This window comes from Akebia trifoliata, unplaced genomic scaffold, assembly GCF_017979445.1.
Source record: "Akebia trifoliata isolate Shusen 1 unplaced genomic scaffold, ASM1797944v1 Contig00027_ERROPOS204421, whole genome shotgun sequence".
NCBI classification, from domain to species: Eukaryota; Viridiplantae; Streptophyta; class Magnoliopsida; order Ranunculales; family Lardizabalaceae; genus Akebia; species Akebia trifoliata.
Window position 1 is genome coordinate 110,846 of NW_028236800.1, and position 26,284 is coordinate 137,129.

General features: G+C 33.4%; 2 protein-coding genes, 1 long non-coding RNA gene and 1 pseudogene across 3 annotated transcripts; 3 read left to right on the top strand and 1 right to left on the bottom strand.

Annotated features, from left to right (window-relative positions):
- The first annotated feature begins 44 nt into the window (after nucleotides 1–44).
- LOC147382097 (uncharacterized) lies at nucleotides 45–6,799 on the top strand. Its single transcript, XR_015174131.1, has 4 exons — nucleotides 45–546; nucleotides 5,257–5,361; nucleotides 5,630–5,774; nucleotides 6,546–6,799. It is a non-coding gene; the product is annotated as an uncharacterized LOC147382097 (long non-coding RNA).
- Nucleotides 1,638–4,884, top strand: LOC147382098 (protein FAR1-RELATED SEQUENCE 5-like). Its single transcript, XM_086429562.1, is given in 2 exon segments — nucleotides 1,638–4,068; nucleotides 4,071–4,884. Coding segments are annotated over 2 exon segments (2,028 nt in total). The 5' UTR covers nucleotides 1,638–2,854.
- A 10,692-nt stretch (nucleotides 6,800–17,491) lies between the features above and the next one.
- LOC147382099 (secreted RxLR effector protein 161-like) lies at nucleotides 17,492–17,905 on the top strand. Its single transcript, XM_086429563.1, has 2 exons — nucleotides 17,492–17,589; nucleotides 17,764–17,905. The coding sequence occupies exons 1-2, from the start codon at nucleotides 17,492–17,494 to the stop codon at nucleotides 17,903–17,905; spliced, it is 240 nt and encodes a 79-aa protein (XP_086285689.1).
- A 3,074-nt stretch (nucleotides 17,906–20,979) lies between these two features.
- On the bottom strand, nucleotides 20,980–23,097 carry LOC147382100 (14-3-3-like protein D; annotated as a pseudogene).
- Between the last annotated feature and the right edge of the window lie 3,187 nt (nucleotides 23,098–26,284).

Here is a 26,284-nt window from a genome sequence, read left to right on the forward strand (position 1 = left end):
TTTAATAAACTCTACACTAACCATCTCTGTTTTATGTTCTCTCTCGACAGACATGTTGCTGTTTCATAAGGTTTTCAACGAAGAAGACGAACTCAACCTCGGCTGAAAACCCATTGTTGCACCTTTCATTAAACACCCTCTGTTTTCTCACTCAACGGACGACCCAACCGTCGTTTTCCTTCGACCCAACCGTTTGTCTCTTCGTCTCTTCTGTAAATCCAAATCTCTTCGTTTCCTTCGACGATTCTCACAGCTGGTCTTCGTTTTTCTCTCGACGGAAACCCAACTCTTTGTTGCGTTTGAACACTGAAACCCAACTTTTCGTTTCTCTTCTTGACAGAAAACCAAACTCTCCTCTTGATTGAAAACCCAACCCATCGTCTCTCTTGATCAACTGAATCACAGGGAATAGGGAGAATATCATGATCTCTCTCTCAATCGAGAGAACCCAAAGCGAAGTAGAAGCGAAGTAGGAGCAACACATTGATCTCTCTCTCGATCGATCGACGATTTCGAAGAATCCGAACGATTTTGGTACTTGCAGAGGTGACCTTTGATCCCAAATTTTTTTACATAAAAAGTTTTGATTTTATCTGTGTTTTGTCCATTCTTGAGTATTTTTGGCTTTCATCGTTAATGCATTTTTATAATGGGGGAGGTTCATGAGCCATATAAAAACAATGGTTTTTCAAAATATGGGTTAGAGGTTTTGGATTGAGCTGATTTTTTGCGAGGATGGTCACTATGATGAGAAGATCATCCTCACAAAAAATCAGCTCAATCTGAAACCTATAAATCCATCAAAACTGATTTACAAATTATTGGCAAAAAATCGACGGTCCACATTCTAAATCACTTTTAATGGGGTTAGAAGTTTCAGATTGGACTAAGTTTTTTTGAACCCATATCGACGGTCCACATTATAAATCCCAAACTTCTAACCCATATTTTGAAAACTTATTAATGTTACATTGGCAAAAAAGTGACCGACAAAAATTGGCAAAAAATCGACGGTCCACATTCTAAATCACTGTTAATGGGGTTAGAAGTTTCAGATTGGACTGATTTTTTTTTCGGATGATCTTCCCATCATAGAGATCATCCTCACAAAAAATCAGCTCAATCCGAAATTTCTAACCCATATTTTGAAAATTTATTAATGTTACATTGTTTTTACATATGTTTTCTCATATGTCCCTTGATCCGTTCCCTTTTATATTTAATGAAATATAAATATTCGACTTTTGTTTGACGATATTTTATGGGTTGAATTGTTTCTCTCGATATTCAACTTTTGTAATAAATTTTTTACAAACAGAACCTTGTATACCATTGTTTCTAGATTTTCACCTAAAATTATGTTAAGTGAGGTATCTGATAGGGGGGCGGTTCAAGTGCCATATGAAAAAACAACAGTTTTTCAAAATATGGGTTAGAGGTTTTGGATTGAGCTGATTTTTTGCAAGGATGGTCACTATGATGAGAAGATCATCCACACAAAAAATCAACTCAATCAGAAACCTCTAAATCCATCAAAAGTGATTGACAAAAATTGGCAAAAAATCGACGGTCCACATTCTAAATCACTTTTAATGGGGTTAGAAGTTTCAGATTGGACTGATTTTTTTTTCGGATGATCTTCCCATCATAGAGATCATCCTCACAAAAAATCAGCTCAATCCGAAATTTCTAACCCATATTTTGAAAATTTATTAATGTTACATTGTTTTTACATATGTTTTCTCATATGTCCCTTGATCCGTTCCCTTTTATATTTAATGAAATATAAATATTCGACTTTTGTTTGACGATATTTTATGGGTTGAATTGTTTCTCGATATTCAACTTTTGTAATAAAATTTTTTACAAACAGAACCTTGTATACCATTGTTTCTAGATTTTCACCTAAAATTATGTTAAGTGAGGTATCTGATAGGGGGGCGGTTCAAGTGCCATATGAAAAAACAACAGTTTTTCAAAATATGGGTTAGAGGTTTTGGATTGAGCTGATTTTTTGCAAGGATGGTCACTATGATGAGAAGATCATCCACACAAAAAATCAGCTCAATCAGAAACCTCTAAATCCATCAAAAGTGACTGACAAAAATTGGCAAAAAATCGACGGTCCACATTCTAAATCACTTTTAATGGGGTTAGAAGTTTCAGATTGGACTGATTTTTTTTTTCGAATGATCTTCCCATCATAGAGATCATCCTCACAAAAAATCAGCTCAATCCGAAATTTCTAACCCATATTTTGAAAATTTATTAATGTTACATTGTTTTTACATATGTTTTCTCATATGTCCCTTGAACCTGACCCATCTGTTAGTTTTACATTCTTATGGAATATCAAGCATGCTTATTTTTCTTGCCTTTACATTGAATTAGGTAAATAAATCTTGTAGGTTTTTATTTGCTGTTAGTTCCTTACAATTATCTAGAAAGATTATGCTATTCAGGAATATTTGTAAAATGATATTGCACTTTAAACATGGCCCTTTGTGCCTACATCAAATTCATCGAGATCTACTCATTGAATAAGAGCACGAGGAATTGACTATGGTGAAACCTTTTTATTTCCTTAATGTGGAGATGAATCCCAATTGATTGTGGCAGTGTGATGCATGTGCATTTAATATTCCAAAGCACATGTGAGTTTTAGGTTATATAGAAGTATAATCATATTCAATAGATTTTGATGTCATAACATAGGATTTTAGATGGATTATATGAGTAGAATATGGATAAAAGTGTTTTGAGATGGAATTGTTGCTGTTGTATATTGAAAATCTTCATATTTCTGAATTTGAAAATACAAGTCTTCGTCTCTTAGCAGTTAGAGAAATCCATCATGGATACTATCGGTGTTGAAAATTTGGGTGATGTGCCTATTGATGATATTGTGGGATCTTCAACAATGGAAGTAGATGGGGATAAGGATATTGAACGTCAGAGCCCAAACAAAGATGTCGAAATTTTAGCACCATATGTAGGGATGATTTTTTATTCTAGTTTGGAAGCTCAAAAATATTATGAAGATTACGGACGTCAGAATGGATTTTGGATTCGTATTCGAGATACTGCGAAGTCACGAAGGGGTTCAAATGAGGTGACCGGGATGACACTTGTTTGTTCACATCAAGGTAAATACACACCAAAGATGGAAAAAACTGAGGCAACAATCGGAAATGAAATTGTGAAAAAGATAAGTAGGAGTACTTCAACTATTAAATGTGGATGTCAGGCGACAATGCGAATTATACATGATGTATATACTACCCGATGGAAAGTGACGGTTTTCAAAGACAACCATAATCACAAGGTAGTTACACCAGGGAGGAGAATGAGTATGAGGTCAAATAGAAACATGCCAAAAGCAGCTAAAAATTTAGTTGAAGCATTCCAGAGAGAAAATCTGTCAGTTGGTAAAGTTTCAGCAATCCTTGGTGGTGATACGATTGGTTTCGATAATAGGGATTGTTACAATCATTTGAGAAATGTTAGACACAAGCAGTTAGAAGGGGGAGATGCACAGTCAATGCTCATGTACTTCAAACGGAAACAACTTGAAAACCCACAATTTTTTTATGCAATACAGTGTGATGACGATGGGAGGGCAACTAATTTTTTTTGGGTTGATGCTAGGTCACGAATGGCATATCAATCTTTTGGGGATGTGGTGACATTTGATACAACTTATCGTACAAACAAGTATGATATGCCATTCGCCCCTTTTACTGGAGTAAACCACCACTGGCAGTCTATACAATTTGGGGGTGCACTTCTACAAGATGAAACTGAGGTGACCTTCATATGGTTATTTGAGACCTGGCTAGAAGCAATGGGAGGACGACATCCAAAATCAATAATCACTGATCAAGATTTGGCAATGAGGAATGCGATTGTCAAAGTTTTTCCAAACACGCGTCATCGTCTTTGTATATGGCACATTGAGAAGAAGTTCGCCGAGAAGTTACCACATGTATATTTTAAGAATTTTGAATTCAAGAATAAAATACAAAAGTGTATTTGGTCGACATACACTGAGGAGGATTTTGAGAAGGGTGGAAGGTTGTGATCAAGGAAAATGGTTTGGAACAGAATGAATGGCTACAACAGTTGTTTCAAATACGGGAGTCGTGGGTGCCTATTTATAATCGTAATATTTTTTTTGCCGGTATGAATACTACGGGTCGTAGTGAAAGTACTAATTCTTTTTTTGATGGATTTGTTACTTCGAGATCAAATCTTAAAGAATTTGTTATTAAGCATGAGCAAGCTTTGAAGAAGAATATAAATGATGAGAGGAAAGAAGATTTTCATTCAGAACACAGGTTTCGATGTGTTAAAGATAATGAATTACTTCTGAAGAATGCGGCAAATGTGTACACCAGGAATTTGTTTGAAAAATTCAGTAATGAATGGGTGAATGTGATAAATTATAAAATTGAAGAAGAACGAGTAATGGATGATGGATATCGATTGCATATTGTGAAAACTAAGTTTGGTGTGCCCGAGGAGTTCGTGGTTGAGTTTAATTTGGAAACATACAAGGGTACATGCCAATGCAAGAAATTTGAATTTATGGGAATACTTTGTCGACATTTTTTAAAAGTTTTTCTACGTTATGACATTGATTTTATACCATCTCATTTTATTTTGGAAAGATGGACGAAAGAAGCTAATCGCACTTTCAGAGTGAAGGATTCACTTACAATGGGTGATGACAAAGAACAGTCTGAACCAATGAGACTTGAATATTTGTGTCAATACGGTACTAAATTAGCATGTATGGCGCATCTTCGGTCGAAGGATTCAAATTATTACGGGATAATTACGATGAAATGTGTAAAAAACTTAGTGAACTTGCACCTCGTGTAATGTCAGATCCTACAATTAATTCAGGTGGAAAGTCTACGAATAATGAAGCTCAATTGTCCCAAGTGTTACTTTTGGATCCCAATATCTCTCATACGAAGGGTAGGAAGAAAGATGAAAAGGGAAAAAAAGATTCTCAATCCTGGTAGATTGAAAAAAAGGAATTGGGGCCCAACAGAAGAAAAAAAGGAAATGTGCATTATGTCTAAAGTTCGGCCATGACAAACGAATTTGTCCTGAAAATCCTAATAAAAAGAAGATTGGATCTACCCAAGGTAAGTAATTTCATATTTATCGTATGAATTATAAATTCAGTGGGATGTTAATTATAATTTGAGTTGAACATCACATGCTTGTTTTTTTTTCTTTTTTCAGGTGACGTAGGGGAACATCATGCATGGACAGATGAATTACAACAACCAACTGAATAAGAAGGTTCTATTAAAGTGTTGAGCATGGATCAAGATTTTTTTGTTTAAGGTGCTTCCTTAATACATAAACCCCTCATTATACTTCAATGAGAAAGATGTAGAAGTGGAGGAATTTCTTTTATACATAAACCACTGTCAGATTTTTTTTACGTTGCTTTTTAACTTTAAAATCAAGGAAAATTCTTCTTTTTCTTGGTAAGAACTAAATCTTCAAATTTTGAGTCTCAAATAATGCAACTTGGGTACTTCTCTGGGCTCAACTTCTGAAGTTAACTTTTATGGCTATCAAACTAACTTATGTAAGGGTTGTTTTCAAGATACAGAAAGTTAATGATGCTGAGAACCTAACTGCAACTGCTAATAAGTCTGGAAGAAGAAATATAGCAGAATTTTGTTGGATACAGAGATGGGCACCGAAGCTTACTCGGCTGGTTCAAATGGCACTACAGAAGCAATCAAAAGGTATAAGATGGTTAATTATAAGTTCATTTTTCTGATTTCAAGTTTTTTTTTTCCTTCTATTTTTGCATTTAAACACTTATTTATGGGTTAAGGACACATTATCTATGATCAAGACCACTCAGCATATAGGTGAGTGTGGCTGATTTTAAAACTTACTATCACTGATTTTTTCGTATGTATTTATGAAATCTCTTGTCTATACCCACATTCATCTCTTTCTTCATCCTCCCTTTAATGGTACCTAGTGTTTACTGTTGGATTGTGCATTAGCTTACATTGCATTTGATACATGAAAGGTGCTTCCTTTCTTATTTGGAATGCTGATAGGTTCCAAACTATATTTTTGTGTTGCTTTAGGCTTATTATTTGTTTCTAGGATCTAAACAATTTTGCAAATAGGTTCCGGGCCACGAATAGAGCAACTTTATCTGACTTGACTAATGACAATTTTGCAAAAGTGTTTTCTCTACATAATTAAAGAGAGACTCTCCGAATCTATTTGGCTACATCATGCAGATTTTGGGTATTTTAGACTGAACAGGAGAGAAAAAAAAAACATAACTCCTTTAGTATACTTGTTCTCTAGTTATATAGAGACTTTCTTTGTCCATGTTTCCTTCCCAAGTATGAATAGAGGATTCTACCTTCTTATTCTATGTGATTCTTTGAAAGTGGTTGAAGAGTTTTATATGAACACTCAGATATGTATGGATGTATTTATTGCTTTATGCTAATGCCATTTTAATTACTGATTAAGATTTCATTCTGCAGGTTTTGAAATGGACCATGTTGGAAATTAGCATTAACGGATCTGGTGTGTAATACGGGTGGTCATAGGGTTTTTGTTTCTATTTTTAAGCTAGGAGAGGGTTGGATTTTCTGATTGATTCATCATCATCTTCAGCTTCAGCTTCACTTATAACAATGTAATTAATTGATTTTGTGCATTTAGCTTTGTCTCTAAGGTTATTATTCCTAGCACACTTTGTAATTAATTATCAATGGTAGATGTTACGTTAAGAGTTTGTTTTTGGTTTGTCTCTAAGGTTATTGTTCTTTTGTGATTCATCTATGTTCTATGCTGGCCTTTGGAAAGGCAATTCAAACTCTTGACAATCTGATTGTGTTTGATTCCTTGATTATTGAAAAGAATAAGCTTGGGTGATTCGTCCATGTTCTATACTCGTCATCTTGGGTGATCCAAAACTCTTGACATTTTTATGATGTGCTCATTTTGCAGGTTATCGTAGCATTGGATTCGAAGTCCTTGTACCCATTTAGTATTTCATTGTTTTTAGTATTTTGTAGCGAAGAGGGCAGCCATTCTCATGTATATTTGTGTATTCATTCTCATGTACAGTCAACTGTTTTTAGGGGGTACAATTTTCTTTTCTTTTCTTTTCTTTTTTCCAGGTTTTCTTGAATGGATTTGAAATGCAGAAATCACTTAAAAAGCGAGAAAAGGCTTACAATAGAAGTTTGAAGAAAATATTTGAAGATGTGTGCTCTTATTGATAGAGACAATATTAGCAGATTCATGAGAACAGACTTCCATATTTTATTGTTGAGAAAAGGTTTTCATGCAATGTTATAGAAGTTGCATTGTCGATAAAAGGACCTTTGAATACCAAAATTTTGTTTGGAAGATGTAGAGAATGGGTCAAAAGCTGAAGTTGCTTGGATATCGTGTATAACTTTACGAAACAAAACTAGCATATTCTTTATTGAAAGAGTGATTTTAAAAGTTAATAATCAAAATTTTAATGTTTTGATCCAAGAAGCAACTAGAATGTCAAGGAATTGGTGGTGGTGAGCAGTGACCATCTTTGGTGTTAGTTTGAGAGCATATTCGGATATCCAAACATTGGGTATGTGAAATATTTAGTACTTTAATTATCCTGTTTTACTCAACATAACCTTCACGGTAGTTGAAACAAGGAGAACTTCCAATAAAATACTGTGACAAAAATCTATAACAAAAGCTAAATGCACAATAAAAAACTAACTAATTTACAAGAAGCAAAAATTCATTCAAACCCTTCCAATTTAGTCGTCAGTCACATATAAAAGTTCTTATTCAATTTGGATCACTGGTTCTTGAAACTGAATGAAGTTCAATTTAAATTGGATCTGTTATTCCTTTGTTATAAGAAAAAAATTCATTCGAATCTAGTTGGGCTGTCTAGCATATCCAAGGATTGGAACTTGGAAGTTGATTAGATCGACATAGAACATAATAGGAAAACATTAACACAAACCATTCACCTTTTATTCATCCCACCCACATGCATGACAAAGTATTTGCTATTTCTTTATACAAGAAAAGAGACAAATAGCCTGAAGCAAGGACTTCAAAAGAACTCCCACACCCCATACAAACATATACTAAATGTGATGAGACATAAATATGTCTTCTTTTGCCCATCTGTTTCATTTGCAGTTGCAAGGGTCACAGGTGCAGTTTGATCCACACTTGCAGCCTTCGTTCTCAACTCCCGAAGTTATCATCTCAGATCTGTTCAAAATAATAATTAGTGACAGTTAAGACTCATCATATGTTATAAATTTTTCTTAATTGAAATTTGGGATGGGACTTACCCCGTAGTTGAACCCTTAGCAGTGCATCTACAATAAAAAAAAAATAACAATAATAAAATATCAAAAACAAAAAAATTACATGTAAAAGAAGACTCAATATAGATTGGTTTGATAAATTTTTCTATAGAGACTACAACAACATATACTACTATAGAGTAAAGAGCCATGCCTGGAGGAGCTAATAAGAAAAGAGCCATGACTAAATTTGATGCTTTTGTTTGCTAATAGAAAATAATGCTTTTCTTTTGTTTGAGCTTGTCTGTCGAGATGAAGGAAGGGTTGGGTTTCTTAATAAAAACAGATCGTTAGTTTAAAAAAAAAAAAAAAAAAAACAAAATGACGTCACAACGCGTCTCAGCCGTTGCTTTCGAAAAATCTAACGCAATAGGGAATGCCCTTATTACATGGTTAGAAACCAGTCATAGATCCAAAAGTATCCTAAGATAAACATTGATGAATAGAAATGAACCTCAACAAGAAATTTGTTGCCATTGATTTGAATCAATATATGATAATACACACTAAAGAAACTTCAAATCTAGGCAAACCCATGAATCTCAAATAGCCTTTAAACAATTAACAAAAAATCTCTCTTTTACCAGTTGAGGGACCACTTGGAACAGTAGCCATGTACAGGTTTCCATAAGAAAGTGTAAAATCAACTTTAAATGTTCAATAAAAAAATTTAAAATTAGATCCACTCAACAATTACAAAATTGATACCATCTAAATATCCACAATACCCATTAAAATTATTAAAGCAGACAATCTAGTATGGATATGGAGTGAAATTTTCAAAGTTGGGAAGGATGTTGTGTGCAAGGTCTTTTAGACTAATTCTGATATAAGTTACAATAAAACTACTGAGAGAGAGGGCTAGAGAGAGAGAGACTTGTATTTTTGGGGATAGAGTACAATCTTCAATCTCTCTTAATCAAAAATTTAAATAAATAAATAAAAAAGAATCTTTGAAGGGGAGAAATTCATACAAAGTTGGATAAATCCTCAACAAATTCTTTGTGTGCTGCAGTAACAAATTCATACACGAATGGATCAATCCAAAACCTCTAACCCATATTTTGAAAAACCATTGTTTTTATATGGCTCATGAACCTCCCCCATTATAAAAATGCATTAACGATCATAGTGACCATCCTTGCAAAAAATCAGCTCAATCCAAAACCTCTAACCCATATTTTGAAAAACTGTTGTTTTTTCATATGGCACTTGAACCGCCCCCCTATCAGATACCTCACTTAACATAATTTTAGGTGAAAATCTAGAAACAATGGTATACAAGGTTCTGTTTGTAAAAAATTTTATTACAAAAGTTGAATATCGAGAAACAATTCAACCCATAAAATATCGTCAAACAAAAGTCGAATATTTATATTTCATTAAATATAAAAGGGAACGGATCAAGGGACATATGAGAAAACATATGTAAAAACAATGTAACATTAATAAATTTCAAAATATGGGTTAGAAATTTCGGATTGAGCTGATTTTTTGTGAGGATGATCTCTATGATGGGAAGATCATCCGAAAAAAAAACAGTCCAATCTGAAACTTCTAACCTTCTAACCCCATTAACAGTGATTTAGAATGTGGACCGTCGATTTTTTGCCAATTTTTGTCGGTCACTTTTTTGCCAATGTAACATTAATAAGTTTTCAAAATATGGGTTAGAAGTTTGGGATTTAGAATGTGGACCGTCGATATGGGTTCAAAAAAACTTAGTCCAATCTGAAACTTCTAACCCCATTAAAAGTGATTTAGAATGTGGACCGTCGATTTTTTGCCAATAATTTGTAAATCAGTTTTGATGGATTTATAGGTTTCAGATTGAGCTGATTTTTTGTGAGGATGATCTTCTCATCATAGTGACCATCCTCGCAAAAATCAGCTCAATCCAAAACCTCTAACCCATATTTTGAAAAACCATTGTTTTTATATGGCTCATGAACCTCCCCCATTATAAAAATGCATTAACGATGAAAGCCAAAAATACTCAAGAATGGACAAAACACAGATAAAATCAAAACTTTTTATGTAAAAAAATTTGGGATCAAAGGTCACCTCTGCAAGTACCAAAATCGTTCGGATTCTTCGAAATCGTCGATCGATCGAGAGAGAGATCAATGTGTTGCTCCTACTTCGCTTCTACTTCGCTTTGGGTTCTCTCGATTGAGAGAGAGATCATGATATTCTCCCTATTCCCTGTGATTCAGTTGATCAAGAGAGACGATGGGTTGGGTTTTCAATCGAGAGGAGAGTTTGGTTTTCTGTCAAGAAGAGAAACGAAAAGTTGGGTTTCAGTGTTCAAAGGCAACAAAGAGTTGGGTTTCCGTCGAGAGAAAACGAAGACCAGCTGTGAGAATCGTCGAAGGAAACGAAGAGATTTGGATTTACAGAAGAGACGAAGAGACAAACGGTTGGGTCGAAGGAAAACGAAGGTTGGGTCGTCCGTTGAGTGAGAAAACAGAGGGTGTTTAATGAAAGGTGCAACAATGGGTTTTCAGCCGAGGTTGAGTTCGTCTTCTTCGTTGAAAACCTTATGAAACAGCAACATGTCTGTCGAGAGAGAACATAAAAAACAGAGATGGTTAGTGTAGAGTTTATTAAAAAAAAAAAAAACAAACGAAATAAAAAGAAAAGACGAGGGAGTTATTTTCAAATAAAATAAACTCCGTTTCTTTTATTTGAACGGACGTGTTGAACCATCTGCGCCGTCCATTCCCTCAAATCTAACGTCTCTCGTCCGTCAGTTTCTCAGCTGGTTTTCAGCACGTCCCTTGAACCGTCCCCATATTTTACCATCAGCCCTTTATTTTTGTTTAACGTTGCTGTCCCTTAATCAACAAAAAACACCTTAACAAAAAAAGGATTCTAACACGCACCAGCCCCTTTTTCCCCTTAAAAAAAAAATGTTGCTGCCCCTTGACAGCACATTAAAAATTTTATTTATTTTTATAAAACGTTGCTACCCCTTATTAAAAAAATTTAACACACACCAGCCCCTTCCCTTTTTTTTATATTATAAACTATCAAAGGATAGACCATCGTACGCTTAATGAATATTAAAAAGAGAGGAAGAAAAAAAAATTAAAGATTATCTTATTTTTAAAAAAAAAATCGACAACCTCTATGCTTTAACAATCATTAGTCCATCTTGAACAAATTGATTTCTTGAAATCCTCGCCATTTAGGGTCACCTTAAGTAACCTTCGATTGAATCACAGATAACAATATACTAAATCAATGCACTCAAAATCGACCCGAATAATTAATGATTGGACCAACAATTATATATAAATTTTTTTTTCGATAAACAAACAATAAAAAGAAACTAACTAAAAATTAAATAGATAAAAAAATAGGTCATTGGCAATGTTCCCATACTTGGGGTTTTTCAAGTTTGATCTTCAAAAGTCCCCAGCGGAGTTGCCACTAAAAGCGCCCTTGATCCGCAGCGTGCGCGGATTCGCTTTTGATTTTTGAGGTTTGGGAGTTGCCACCTAGTTATTGCGGTCTAGGAACCGAACATCGACTCTAAAGGGATAAAAACAACTAATCTACTTAAAAAATAATTGAGTTCGGGGATCACATTACGGGGTTGGAAGGTGTTAGGCACCAATCCCGCCCGGCAAACGCCGATTTCTACTAATTCCCAAATAGAACTACATTGCTAAAAATACCTAATCAATAATTTTTTTTAAATCTTTACATTTACGAAGACAACGATCTTGTTCCCTCAGATCTGGTAGAATAGTTCTTCGTACAACATTCCTTGCTTCGTTCTGTCACCGGATTCGTTTCGGATCTCCAAAACAAAGTACCTCCTTATGAATTTTTCTAATTTTTTATGGATTTCTAGGATGTTTTAGAAGGGTTTTTAGGTATTTTTTGAGCTAAAGTTAGGGTATAGATGTTAGGTAAGGAGTTGAGACTTCAAAATTAGGGTTTATGGGAGGCTAGGAAAACTTTTTGACCTACTTTTTCTAGGGTTTATTTTTTCATACGAAAATATGTTGTAAGGATCCCAATTTATAGATTTTTTAAAGTGCTTTTTAGATAGAGTTAATGTTTAATTATAATTCTTTTAGAGAGAGTTATTGTTTAATTATAATTGTTTAGGTAGAGTTATATTTTAATTAGAATTTTTTTAACTAGAGTTATTATTTAATTAGGATTGTTTTAAAAATAATTATTATTTAATTAGAACTCTTTTAGGATTTTGACTTTTAGTCTCACTTAATTGACTTTAAGATTTTGACTTTAGTCTTACTTGATTGACTTTAAGATTGACTTTAGTCTTACTTGATTGACTTTAAGATCTTGACTTTAGTCTTACTTGATTGACTTTAATTTTTTGACTTTAGTCTTACTTGATTGACTTTTAGCTTGACTTTAGTCTTACTTGATTGACTTTAATTTTAATTAGGATTTCACTTTACATCAATTAATGTTTTAATTGTTAATTTCAAAAATTTTAATTATTAAAATTATAAAATTACCATTTTGCCCTTGGAGATTTTTGATGTTCCCAGATGTTTTGGAATCGATTTTTCATAAGGAATTCAATGGGAATGTTGGTTTTTATCATTTATGAAATTTTTTGTGCAACTGGTCGTGAACTTTGTGAGGGGTATTTTTGTAATTTTGTTTAATTGTGTGAAAATTGATGAAATGATTTATTTGACTTCAATTTGTTATTTTATGTGTTTGAAAGGGTTTTCCTAAGCGTAATGTGGGCTCTAGGGATATTTTGAGGTTATGGGTATTTTGATAATTTGATCATTTTTTTAGTGATTTTTATCGTGAAGCTTCTTTTTGGTTGAAAAATGATGATTTCTATGTTTTTGGGGTTATATTTTCCTAGAGTAGCGTGGTTTCTATAGTTTTGTCAGTTCGAGATACCTCATTCGGATTCTGAAATATTTCTGATAACAAAATAAAGCATTTGAATAAACATCTATCATTGGGAACCGTTGCCATCGGGTTGACGAGTTGATTAATCAGGTAAGTGCAAAAATGGGGTGTCTACAGTGTCTAGTGGTGGCACCATTTTTACTATCACCAGAAATCAGTTTCTATTACCGCTAAATTTTGTACTAGGGGTGGCACTGCTAGAAGTAGCCTTCGGCTACCGCTAGCATTGTTTGCTCATTGTGTATTCCAACTGTTTTTCCAGCCTTCTATTTTATTAAAAACAATTAAGTATCCATTTACTTTAAATTCTTTAATGAAATTACGGTTTTACCTCCCATTTGGAAACTTTAGGAAGGATTTTAAAATCTAAATCTCATCGTATCAAAATTTGATTTTTGATTTAAAAAATAAAATATAAAGTACAACAATTTTACCCGATTTTTAAAATCCGATATCTTTATCATTCCTTTAAATGAAGCTATAAAAATCATATAGAGTTTTCCATGTTTTCGAGGTTTCCATTTACAAAAAGTTGTTTTCAATCAAAACAACTTTGAGTATTCACTTTTTTCAACAATTAACCAAATTTTCACCATTTTTTGCGCTTTTACGTTTTATGGCTTTATCGTGTTTTTCGGAGCTATTCTACTCAATAAAAACCATTGAATGAAATTGGTTTGTGACGCCCCGCCAAATGCTAACACAAATCCTCATGTCAGATCTCAAGGTACTAGGTGGCACCTCGAAATTTAAATATTATCTGAATCTGTATTATGTGTTTAAGTTACAACTCAAAGCATTAATGTATGAGCATTCTATGTATTTGCAGTATCTGTTCATGTTTCTCTTCATTCACAAGCTTCGTTTGCTTTGAAGTATAATGGGCTTAATTTCTTTGGGTGGTATGAACAAGTCTAGTTTCACCTAGGTGTTCTGGATGTTGATTTTACACTTCTAACTGATAAACCTGCTGCTATTACTGATTCAACCAGCGTGGAAGAGAGGTTTTTCCATAAGGCTTAAGAAAGATCAAACAGACTGAGCCTGATATTTATGTGGATAACAGTAACAAACAACATCAAGTCCACAATTCCCAAGACTGAAAGTGCAAAGGAATATATGAAATTTGTGGAAGAATGTTCCCAATCTGACTCTGCTGATAAGTTATCAGCTGGAACATTAATGGGTACATTAACCACATGAAGTTTGATGGCTCATGTATCATGCATGAGCATGTCATCGAGATGACAAATATAGTAGCAAAACTGAAATCCATAGGAATGGAAGTGAATGAAATTTTCTTGTGCAATTTATTATAAACTCCTTGCCTTCTGAGTATGCCCCATTTCAAATGGGTTACAATACTATTAAGGATAAGTGGAATGTGCATGAATTGCATAATATGCTCATTAAAGAGGAAGGCAGGCTAAAGAAATGAGGGATTCATTCAATTAATCTCATGGGTCAGCAAGGAGTTGGAAAGAAACCTGGAAAGAAGAATGAAAAAAGTAAGTAAGGACTACATAAGAGTAATGTGTCATCTGTTCCAATCCACAAGAAGGAACACAAGAATGATAAGTGTCATTTCTGCGAAAAGCCTGGACACTATCAGAAAGATTTCCTAAAACGTAAGGCATAGTTCGAAAAAAAAGGTAAACCAAGTGTTTTAATATGTTTCGAATCAAATTTGGTAGAAGTTCCTTATAATATTTGGTGGATTGATTTTGGTTGTACCACTCATGTTTCAAATACGATGTAGGGATTCCTTACGACCCAAATCATAAATTCAAATGAAAAGTTTGTTTTTATGGGAAATTGAGACAAAGCTTAAGTTTAAGCCATTGGAACGTATCGTTTGATTTTAGATACTGGACATCATTTAGATCTTTTTCAAACTCTTTATGTTCCTTCTGTTTCTCGAAATTTAGTATCTTTATCTAAACTTGATACAACTGGTTATTCTTTTAAATTTGGAAATGGATGTTTCAGTTTGTTTAAGTACAATCATTTTATTGATTCCGGTGTTCTTTGTGATGGTTTATACAAATTAAAACTTGATAATTTGTTTGTTGAGACTTTGTTGACCTTGCATCATAATAATAGTACTAAATATGGTTTAGTTAATGAAAGTTCAGCTTACTTGTGGCATAAACATTTGGGTTACATATCTAAAAAAACAAAATGTTGAGATTAATAAAGAATGAAATCCTTTCTGATTTGGAGTTGATTGATTTTGGCATATGTGTAGATTGTATTAAAGGAAAACACACAAAATACACAATTAAAAAAATAGCCACAAGAAGCACACAACTCCTTGAACTAATACACACCGATATATGTAGGCCTTTTGATGTTCCATCTTTTAGTGGAAAAAGTATTTTATCACCTTTATTGATGATTTTTCACGTTATGGTTATGTCTATTTGTTGCATGAAAAATCTCAATCAATAGACATCTTTGAGGTGTTTATTAATGAGGTTGAAAGACAACTAGACAGAAAAGTGAAAATTGTCAAGTCTGATAGAGATGGTGAATATTATGAAAAGCATGATGAAACTGGACAATACCCTAGTCTAGTTGCTAAATTCCTTGAAAAGTGTCGCATATGTGCTCAATACACAATGCCAGGTACACCGTAACAAAATGGTGTTACAGAAAGGCGTAACCGTACTCTAATGGACATGGTTAGGAGTATGTTAAGTTATTCTTCTTTATCCTTATCTTTATTGATGTATGCTTTAAAAATCGTCATGTATTGGTTAAACAGGATTCCCAGTAAGGTAGTTCCAAAGACCCCTTTTGAACTATGGACAGGAAGGAAACCCAATTTAAGGCACCTACATGTTTGGGGTTGCCCCGCGGAAGTAAGGATTTATAATCCACATGAAAAGAAATTGGACTCAAGAACAACCAGTGGTTTTTTCATTGGTTATCCAGAAAATTTTAAAGGATATAGATTTTATTATCCTAACCATAGCACGAGAATTGTTGAAACTACAAATGTTAGGTTCATAGAAAATGGTGACATTAGTGGGAGTATGGAACCATGTAAAGTGGAAATCCAAGAAGTTAGGGTGCCGGTTTCTTTACCTATAACTTCTTCTCAGGTTGTTGTTCCTACAGTTGTTGAATAATTTGACAACTTGCAAGAACAACAAATGAATGACCAAATTCCCATAATGAAATTGTTGCAAATGAACCTGTAGTGGATGAACCACATGAAGTAGCATTAAGAAGGTCTCAAAGACAAAAGAGGTATGTTATTTCTAATGATTATGTGGTTTATTTACAAGAGTCAGAATATGACTTAGGAATTGATGAGGATCCAGTTTCGTTTTCACAAGCCATACAAAGTGTTAATTCTATTAAGTGGTCAGATGCTATGAAAAAATAATTGTAATCCATGGATCACAATGGAGTCTGGGATCTCGTCGAATTTCTTGAAGGTTGTAAGAGGGTCGGTTGTAAATGGGTCTGTAAGACCAAACATGACTCAAATGGCAATATCAAACGATTTAAGGCTAGACTTGTTGCCAAAGGTTTTACTTAGAAAGACGGTGTTGACTATAATGAGACATTTTCTCCTGTTTCAAAAAAGTACTCACTTAGAATTATCATGACGATGGTAGCTCGTTATGAATGTGAAAACTATTTTTCTAAACAGGAATTGAGAAAAAGATGTTTAATTGGATCAACCTGAGGGTTTTTCAATTGAAAGAAAGGAACACATGGTGTGTAAACTTAATAAGTCAATGTACGGACTTAAACAAGCTTCCCGACAATGGTATCTTAAGTTCAATGATACCATCACTTCTTTTGGATTTAAAAAAAATACCGTTGATTGGTTTATATATCTGAAGGTCAGTGGGAGCAAGTTTATATTTTTTATTCTTTATGTTAATGATATTTTACAAGTTATTAATGATCTTGGCTTATTACATGAGACCAAGAAATTTCTCTCTAAGAACTTTGAAATGAAATATATGGGTGAGGCATCCTATGTGATAGGAATTGAAATATTTCGTGACAGATCACAAGGATTGTTAGGATTGTCTTAGAAAGCATATATTAATAAAGTTCTAGAAAGATTTAAGATGGAAAAGTGCTTTGCACATATTGTTCCAATTCATAAAGAAGACAAATTCAGTCTTATGCAATGCCCAAAGAATGAATTGGAATGCACATAAATGGAAAGGATTCCTTATGCATCTATTGTTGGGAGCTTGATGTATGCTCAGGTTTGTACCAGACCAAACATCAGTTTTGCTATCAGAATGCTGGGCAGGTATCAAAGTTGTCCAGGTTTGGATCATTGAAAAGCTACAAAGAAAGTATTGAGATACTTGCAAGGAACGAAGGATCACATGCTCACTTATAGGAGGTCTAATCACCTCGAGGTGATTGGATATTCAGATTCAGATTATGCTGGATGTGTTGATATATGAAAATCCACATTTAGCTATATGTTCCTTTTAGTTGGAGGGGCGATCTCGTGGAAGAGTGCGAAGCAGTTTATCATTGTTGCATCCACTATGGAAGTTGAGTTTGTGGCATGTTTTGAGGCCACTGTTCATGGTTTATGTGTCGATAGAGCACATTAGCACCAACCTCATGATTGTTGATCCATTAACAAAAGGATTGCCGCCGAAGACATTTAAGGAACATTTCGAAAGAATGGGCATTATTGGGTACCATTATTGACATTACATTATTGTTTTATGTTTTATGGATTTGAACTCTGAGCTCATTTAAATATTGTTTCTGATATTTGAATATCCTATTTTATTTCATTGGTATATGTACATGATGAATTATGTGAGTATTAATAGGATTTGTCTCTGACAAAGACATTATTGTTGGACCATTATGGTATGTCTCATTATTGGTCATGTTCAGTTTGAAATTAATATTGTGATAGATGGAAGGAACTATGATGAATTAATGACGTATGACCGCTATAATTCTTATTAGTTTTTGCTTAATAATGATATATGATGTGACCAATGTAAGAAAGGATTTAGCTTACACTCTGCATATTATGATTATATTATTAAACCATGAAGTTAAATAATGTCACATGGGCCAAGTAGGAGAATGTTAGATATTGTTATGTGGCCCATGTGACTTATTAGCTATATTCTACATGACTTTAATATATATTTATGGTTAATAATATTAAATGCCAAAAATCCTATTGGTCAATTAAGGAGACAGTTTCTAAAGAACCATTCATATTGATGGAACGTGAAAAGATAAAGATCCTATTTTAGACTTTGTCTTCTCTCTACCAAGTAACATAATACAATTTTCTTTCCATCAAGAAACGTGTGTCAAACTAAATGGTTCAAGAGAGAGAAACCAAATTTTCTCTAAGAATTTCTTTTCTGCAAAGAATTTTTCTTCACGATTAATCTCATGGATCAAGGTATGTTTTCTCCTAAACTATAGAATTGTAAAAATTGTTTTGTTAAAAGATCTTGACTATAAAGATTTATGCAAAATTAATGTTTGATTTGCATAATAAAGAATTGTTTACATCCTCTATTAAGGAATGCCATGTTGTAATCAGAATCTTTTACTTAGAAGCCTTTGGTTCACAAAATTTAGGCATATATCACTAACAATATACCCGAGTGTAAGTTCCACTTGTTGTTATGTCTTCTCATAAACCATTCTACATCGTTCATACCATAAGTGATATACGAATGCACAAAAGGTAGCTTTCTTTATGCCATTAATCAGAGACTGCTCCTTTTGAATCTCTTAATAGATCCATTAAATCTCCTCTGCCCAAGTCCCACCTATTCTTGAGATGGGGCATGTTAAAGAAATTGTTATACCAAACATATAGATCATTATCTGTGTTTGCCAACATTGGTTTTGAATTAGTCACCAAAGGACATACTATCTATGTTCCAGGCATAGTTATTAAGTTTATTGTAATTCCCAACTAGCTAAAAATTGATTTGGCTACTTTTTAATCTAAGAATTGTAGAAAACTAACCACCTATGGTACTAGTACTTAGCTTTTTTATCTAAATCTAGAAATTTCAATTATGTTAAACGTCCTAGAATAGGGGAACAACTAGCCAAAGCTTAGATGAGATTTCTTAAGTTTTTGTGTGCCATTTCTGGAAATATTTTTGTACCTACTAGCATTGGTAATATCTATGAGGTTTTGGGGGGACAATTATTAGGTGGTCGTCAAGCTAATGTTCTTATATAGCAAGAAGAATGTTAGGCTGAAATTTTCAAGCCATCAATTGGGTTGGAGTTTTTCAACCTCAAGAAACATTCATAATGTTCTTCCAATAAGAGACATCAATAGTAGCAAATGAACAAATAACTTAATAATTCATAAAAGATAATAATTCCTTAAAGGGAAAGACTGAAAATATCCATCCATCAAACTCTAATCCATAGCTAATATTTAAAACCGTAACAAATCAAACACGTACGTCGAATCTAGATTTTGTTTTTAACATAGTAATGAATGTCAAAATAAGGGTAGATATACCTAGGGCATGGAGAACCCTTGATTGGCTTTTACCCATACTTTCTCCATAAATACTCATTAGACGGGATATCTGAAATCTTGTCACTAATTGTAGGCACTTTGATGGTTCTCTTCAGCCTCAATTTCCTATAAAACAGAACATTGTTAGTGAGTGATTAAAAAAACCAATTGGACATGACAAACTAAAAAATAAAAGTAATGAAATCTAACCTCCTCCTTGAACAATGGTATCTACGACTACTACTCACCCCTTTCACACCATCGCCCCCTCCCCTAGCAGAGCACCCATCCTAGTAAGTCCTGTAACCATCTTATATTTATAGTTCTACCCTTTCCACCAATTTGGTCTTTTGGAGTAGTTGTTTGGTTAACAAAGTAGATCAATATTTCAAGAAAGTTCCTACTAGGGTTTCCTTATAAGTTGGGTCAATTCCTCTATTTTAATGGATTCACCTATTGGGCTCTAAATCTGACACACCACTATAAAACTCTTTATTATAAGCCCTAGCTCACTTTAATATAATAATAAGAGGGCTCTAATCCATGGATTGGGGAACCAAGACACCATTTGCTCAATGGTCTAGAATTCTACTATTAACTGCACCTCAAAGGTTGGACTATATTGATCATCAAGAGAGATTCCATTGAAATATAGGCATAAGCCAAAACCATGCAACAAATAATCACCCTCATCATTAGCCTGAATCTAGAAGCAAATTCCCAGCAAAATAACTAAGGATCAGAAAACTTGCTTTTGAAACTATATCATCTGACTATAGTACTGTATACATAACCTGAAGATATATATATATATATATATATATATATATATATATATATATATATATATATATATATATATATATATATATATATATATGCAAATCCAACTACAAACATGACTGTATACCGCACTTTATTAATAGAAAATTGGGCAGTACAAAATTTCAAATAGGGACCAATGGTAAGCTTCATATGCCACTAAAAGAAAAAAAAATGCATGATTTAGAGAAATTTTGTTTGTGTGAAAAGATTGAACATAGAAATTAAGCTAGATAGACAAAAAAAATACATATGCTGGATCCAAATAACAGTAAGAATAGTTTAACCGATCAGATAGACCACAATGGTTAAAGATAGAGATCAGCTTAACATAATTTATGCATTACCTCCATCCTCTGGGATATCAAAAGTCCACAAGGTGAGGTTATCCCTAAGAAGTTGCATGATTAAAGTGTTATCTTTGTAAGATTCTTCGTTTAGGTTATCCAGCTCAGAAATAGCTTCATCAAAAGCTTGCATTGCAACGTGGCAGGCCCTAAGATATGGGATTCCCAAAACATGCATCGAGTTACTCGGATTTTGGGTTCAAAGTTCATAAATCACATCAATCAGAATGAACGATAATTTTATGCATACCTTTCAGGTGAGTTCATAATCTCATAATAAAAGACTTCAGTGCCAAACCCAATCGGATTGGATGTGTAGGAGGCAAATTAGGCGCTGCTGAACTGGAGGCCATTTGCAAATAGTTAACATGAACAATAAGCAAAAAAGGAGTACATGGTAAGCAATCTTGTCTTATATTTTCATTGTTTAACAGGCCAAATCACATGCAATGTTCCATCTAACATGCAAGATGCACACCAGTTAAAATTTTGTGACTCCAAGAAGACAATTACCAACAATGGTTTCCAATTGAATGAATAATTGATCCGGATCCTAAAAATAATAATTGCTTTTGAACAGGCATGAGTGATAAAATGAAATAAAGCAGCTCTATATGACCCCATACCTAAAGTTAGCATAATAAAACCCAAATTGAGACTGAATACCCACAAATTGATTAAGAGGATAGTGCCCACAAAAATGTGATGTACAAAAATGAATTGATCCAATCACAACATGATATCACATTCACAATGAGAAAGTTGGGGTTCAAGAATAATTCGGCAAGAGAGATTTTTGGAAAAATTCGGTAAAAATCAATGGAGTCAGGAAAACATTGAATAAATTTAAAACTAAAAATACTTTTTTAAGTATAAAAATGTAAAAAAAAATATATATGTATCTCATATATTAAATAATAAAAAACACTTAAAAATACTAAAAATAAGAATAATATGAGATTGTTTTAATAAATCACGATTAATTGTGATTTTTTGAAGAAAAAAAAATACTTTTTCAAAAACTTTGCAATTTGTTGAAAATCCGTGATTTAATCGACAACTATTAAAATAGCTATCTTTTCAACAAGAACAAAATTGCAGATTTTTGTCACCTTGATCCCATTAACCATTTGTGACTCATCCCAAGTTCCAATACAAACTTTGACTGAATAATCGAACTATTTCAAAAGTAAACACATGAATTTCTAGACTTCTCGATATTCAAATCCAAATTATGATTTCAAGCTCAAATAAATCCAGATCAAGCAATTAAAAATGTTACGTTAGCTCCATTGGAAATAGTTCTAATTTAACATTCATAAAGAAAGCAAAATAAACAAAATACCTCAAACACATTCAGTGATTGATCAGTAGAAATAGTTCTAATTTAACATTTATAAAATAAAAAATAAAAAGCAAAATTACCTTATACGCTTTCAGTGATTGATCAGCAGCATCTTTCCTCTCAATACCAGTCTTAAACTCCGCGAGATAATGATAATAGTCCCCCTTTCCTGCAACCAAGCAAATTTCCAAACCCTAAAAAGCCCGAAAAAAATCCATAAAATCGGAACAAAAACCATCCTACACACCAAAATCCCTCACATCTTATAGTAAAAAAATAGAGGATTCTCCAATAGTAGCTGAAGGAATCAAATGTTCATCGATCACAGTCATGATATTGTTACAGATGCTCGAAAGCTCTGATTCAACCTTCTGCCGATACTCTTTGATCCGTTTTGCATTCTAATCATTTCCCTTGGCTTCTTCCTTCTAATCGATTGACAAAAGGATCCTCCATGAAGCTCTTCATGCACCAATGACGTTCATGTACCCTATAGAGAGAAGATTTCGCTCTTCTACAGTTAATTCGACATCAGGATTCGCAACTTTCTTCATCGAATCCACCATTTCTGTCAAAAACAAAGAAACAAATAGAATTAAAACCTAATAATTTGTCAAATGATTCAAATCCTAACCCTAATCGAATTGACATTCGAGGTCCACAAAAGAAAAGAAAAGAAAAACCCTAACTATTGTATCGCTCCGCCTATTTTGCGAGTTTAGCGACGTAAACGAAGCTCTCTCGTTCTTTAGAAGAAGTCATGACCGAGGGGGATGTAAGACCAATCGAGGGAGACAGATCAAGGGAGAGATTGAGAGAGTGATTGAGAGAGAGACTGAGAAGTCGATCATGGGAGCGACTGAGAGAGAGAGATGAGAGATCAATCGAGGAAGCGACTAAGAGAGAGATACGAGGTTGATAGATTGATCAAGGGAGAGACAAAGACAGAGAGAGAGAGAGTATGTGAGGTTCGTTCCAAATTCCAATAAAATGAGACGGTGATTTTGGACATTTAAAATCACGATTAAAACGACTTTTAAAAAGTAAAACGGTTTAATATTATTTTTAAAAATGGCTTAATGCCGTTTTAAACGTGTATTCCCATTTGGCAAATTTTTTGTAGTGTGAGATAGATGATTCAAATTATAAATTGTTGGTCTCGATGTTTGAACATTAATCATTGAGATCAATGATTCAAATTGTCGAGATTGACGCTTTGACTGATTGATCTCAACAATTTGAATTACCAATCTTCATGATTTGAGTTCGAGGTTTTCGACGATGATTTGGGCATACGAAAGATTACTTATGAGACTTGGGATGAAAAGGCATACGAAAGAAAGATTTTACTAACTTCTTGTTAAAGATACTGCCCCAAAATTCAAGGTTTACTACAAGGTCTATCCATTGACTTGGGACGAAGAGGCATAAGAAAGAAAGATTTTACTAACTTCTTGTTAAAGATATCGCCCCAAAATTCAGGGTTTACTGCAAGGTCTATCCATTAACTAATTTTGCTAAAAAAAATATCACTATTATAAGGTCCCTTACAATATGTGTAGATGCGTAGAGATGTGTATCCGCGAGAAATGCCACAAGGAATTAGAAAGACGTCCCCTGCTACAATGTCTAACAAAGATATCGCCCCAAAATTTAGAGTTTAGAAAGTTGTCCCTATTGCAAGGTCAATAAACTAATTTTTCTCAAAAAATATCACTCTTAAAAGGTCCCTTACAACATGTGTAGATTAGTACATATGTGTATTCGTGTGAAAAGCCACAAGGAATTTCCTTCTAAAAATTATGAATTTTTCAATAATGTTTTGTTAAAAATTAATGAAATAATAAATGCTATTATAAATGTCATAGACAACTATTTTAATTGAAGGGGTGGATGTTGACAGAACACCATAAATGGGAGATTAAGGTGAAAATTTATTTTAATGAAAAATTTTGAATTCAAAGAAAAATGTACAATCATTAGGGCATAAAATTGCCCAGCCAGACTCTCTATTATCGTTACTATTAAGAAAAATTACTTAATAGGCCATGACCCTAACTTTTTTTTCAATTTAGTCCTTGATTTTTGTGGGTTATCAAAATAGTCCATTTAGTAAATTCCTATTTTTAATATAGTCTCTACCCCCCCCCCCACTTGAGACATTTGTCACGATTGAAATATAGAAATTGCCCTAACCATTCAAAGTCATCATTTTTGTCCCAAAAAAATGGATTGTCGGTATCCCGATTGAATTTTGGAGACTCCATTCTGATGAAAGGGATTTGAGAATGAAGAAGAAGCCATTTCTTAGGATTTTTCATGCATTATGAAGAAATAGGTAAAAAACTACGATTTTTTCAACTGTTTTGTTTTATTGTAAGATGAAAATCGCGTGTTCTTCAATATTCTTATCAATTATATTGTCATGTATGTATTATGTATTTCCTTATTGTATATCAATGGACGAGAAGTTTATTTTGAAAGTATGATGAGATGATTACTTTATTAAATGATTTGATCTGTAGATTGTTACTTATTATATTTAATTTATTTTTCTTGTTTTAATTAATATTTATGCAAATGCTATATTATATAAAAAAATCTGCATGATTTAAACTTCAGAATGATTATACGTTGCATATTGTAACTAGTTGTTAAAACGGTAGATTTCTTGGTGGGTGTAGACACCCCATTTTTGCACTCGCCTGATTAATCAACTCGTCAACCCGATCGCAACGGTTCCCAATGATGGATGTTTATTCCAATGCTTTATTTTGTTACCAGATATGTTTCAGAAATCCGGATGAGATATCTCGAATTGACAAAACTTAGAAACCACGCTACGCTAGGAAAATACGACCCCAGGAAGATAGAAATCATCATTTTGCAAATCAAAAAGAAGCTTCACGATAAAAATCACTAAAAATGACCAACTTACCCAAATACCCCTAACATCAAAACAACCCTAGAGCCTACATTATGCTTAGGAAAACCCATTCAAACATATAAAACAAAAAATCGAAATCAAATAAATCATTTCGCTAATTTTCACAGAATTTGACAAAATTACGAAAATACCCCTCATAAAATTCACAACCATTTCACACAAAAAATTTTATAAATGAAAAAATCAACATTCCCATTGAATTTCTTATGAAAAACTGATTCCAAAACATCCTGGACCATTGAAAAACGACTTAAAACGTAAAAAATCCTCTCCGAGGGTAAAACGGTAATTTTACAACTTTAATAATTAAAATTTTTAAAATTAATAAATAAATCATTAAATAACGTAAATTGAAACATTAAAATCAATCAAGTAAGACTAAAGTCAAGATATTAAAAGCCAACCAAGAAAGACTAAAGTCAAGATATTAAAAGCCAACCAGGAAAGACTAAAGTCAAAATATTAAAGTCAATCTCATAAGACTAAAGTCAAAATCCTAAATCAAAATCCTAATCTAAACTAATCAAGTCAATCTCATGAGACTAAAGTCAAAACCCTAATCTAAACTAATCAAGTCAATCTCATAAGACTAAAGTCAAAACCCTAAAGATTAAGTCCATCTTATGAGACCAAAGTTTAAACTCTAATTGAAACCCTAAAAGAAACCCTAATCAAACCCTAATTCTTCTAAAAAACTTTATAACTAGGAGCCTCCACACCCTATTTTCGTATCAAAGAAAAAACCCTAGAAAAAGTAGGTGAAGAAGCCTCCACAACCTCCCCAAAACCCTAATTTTGGAGTCCCAACTCCTTACCTAACACCCCTACTTCGATTTTAGCCTAAAAAATACTTAGAAACCTTTCAAAAACACCCCAAAAATCCATAATAAATTCAAAGCATCCAGATCTAAGAAGTAGATACCTTGCCTCGGAGATCAGAAATCAGATCCGGAGACAGAACAAAGCAAGGAGTACGGTACAAGGAGCAGTTTCACTAGATCT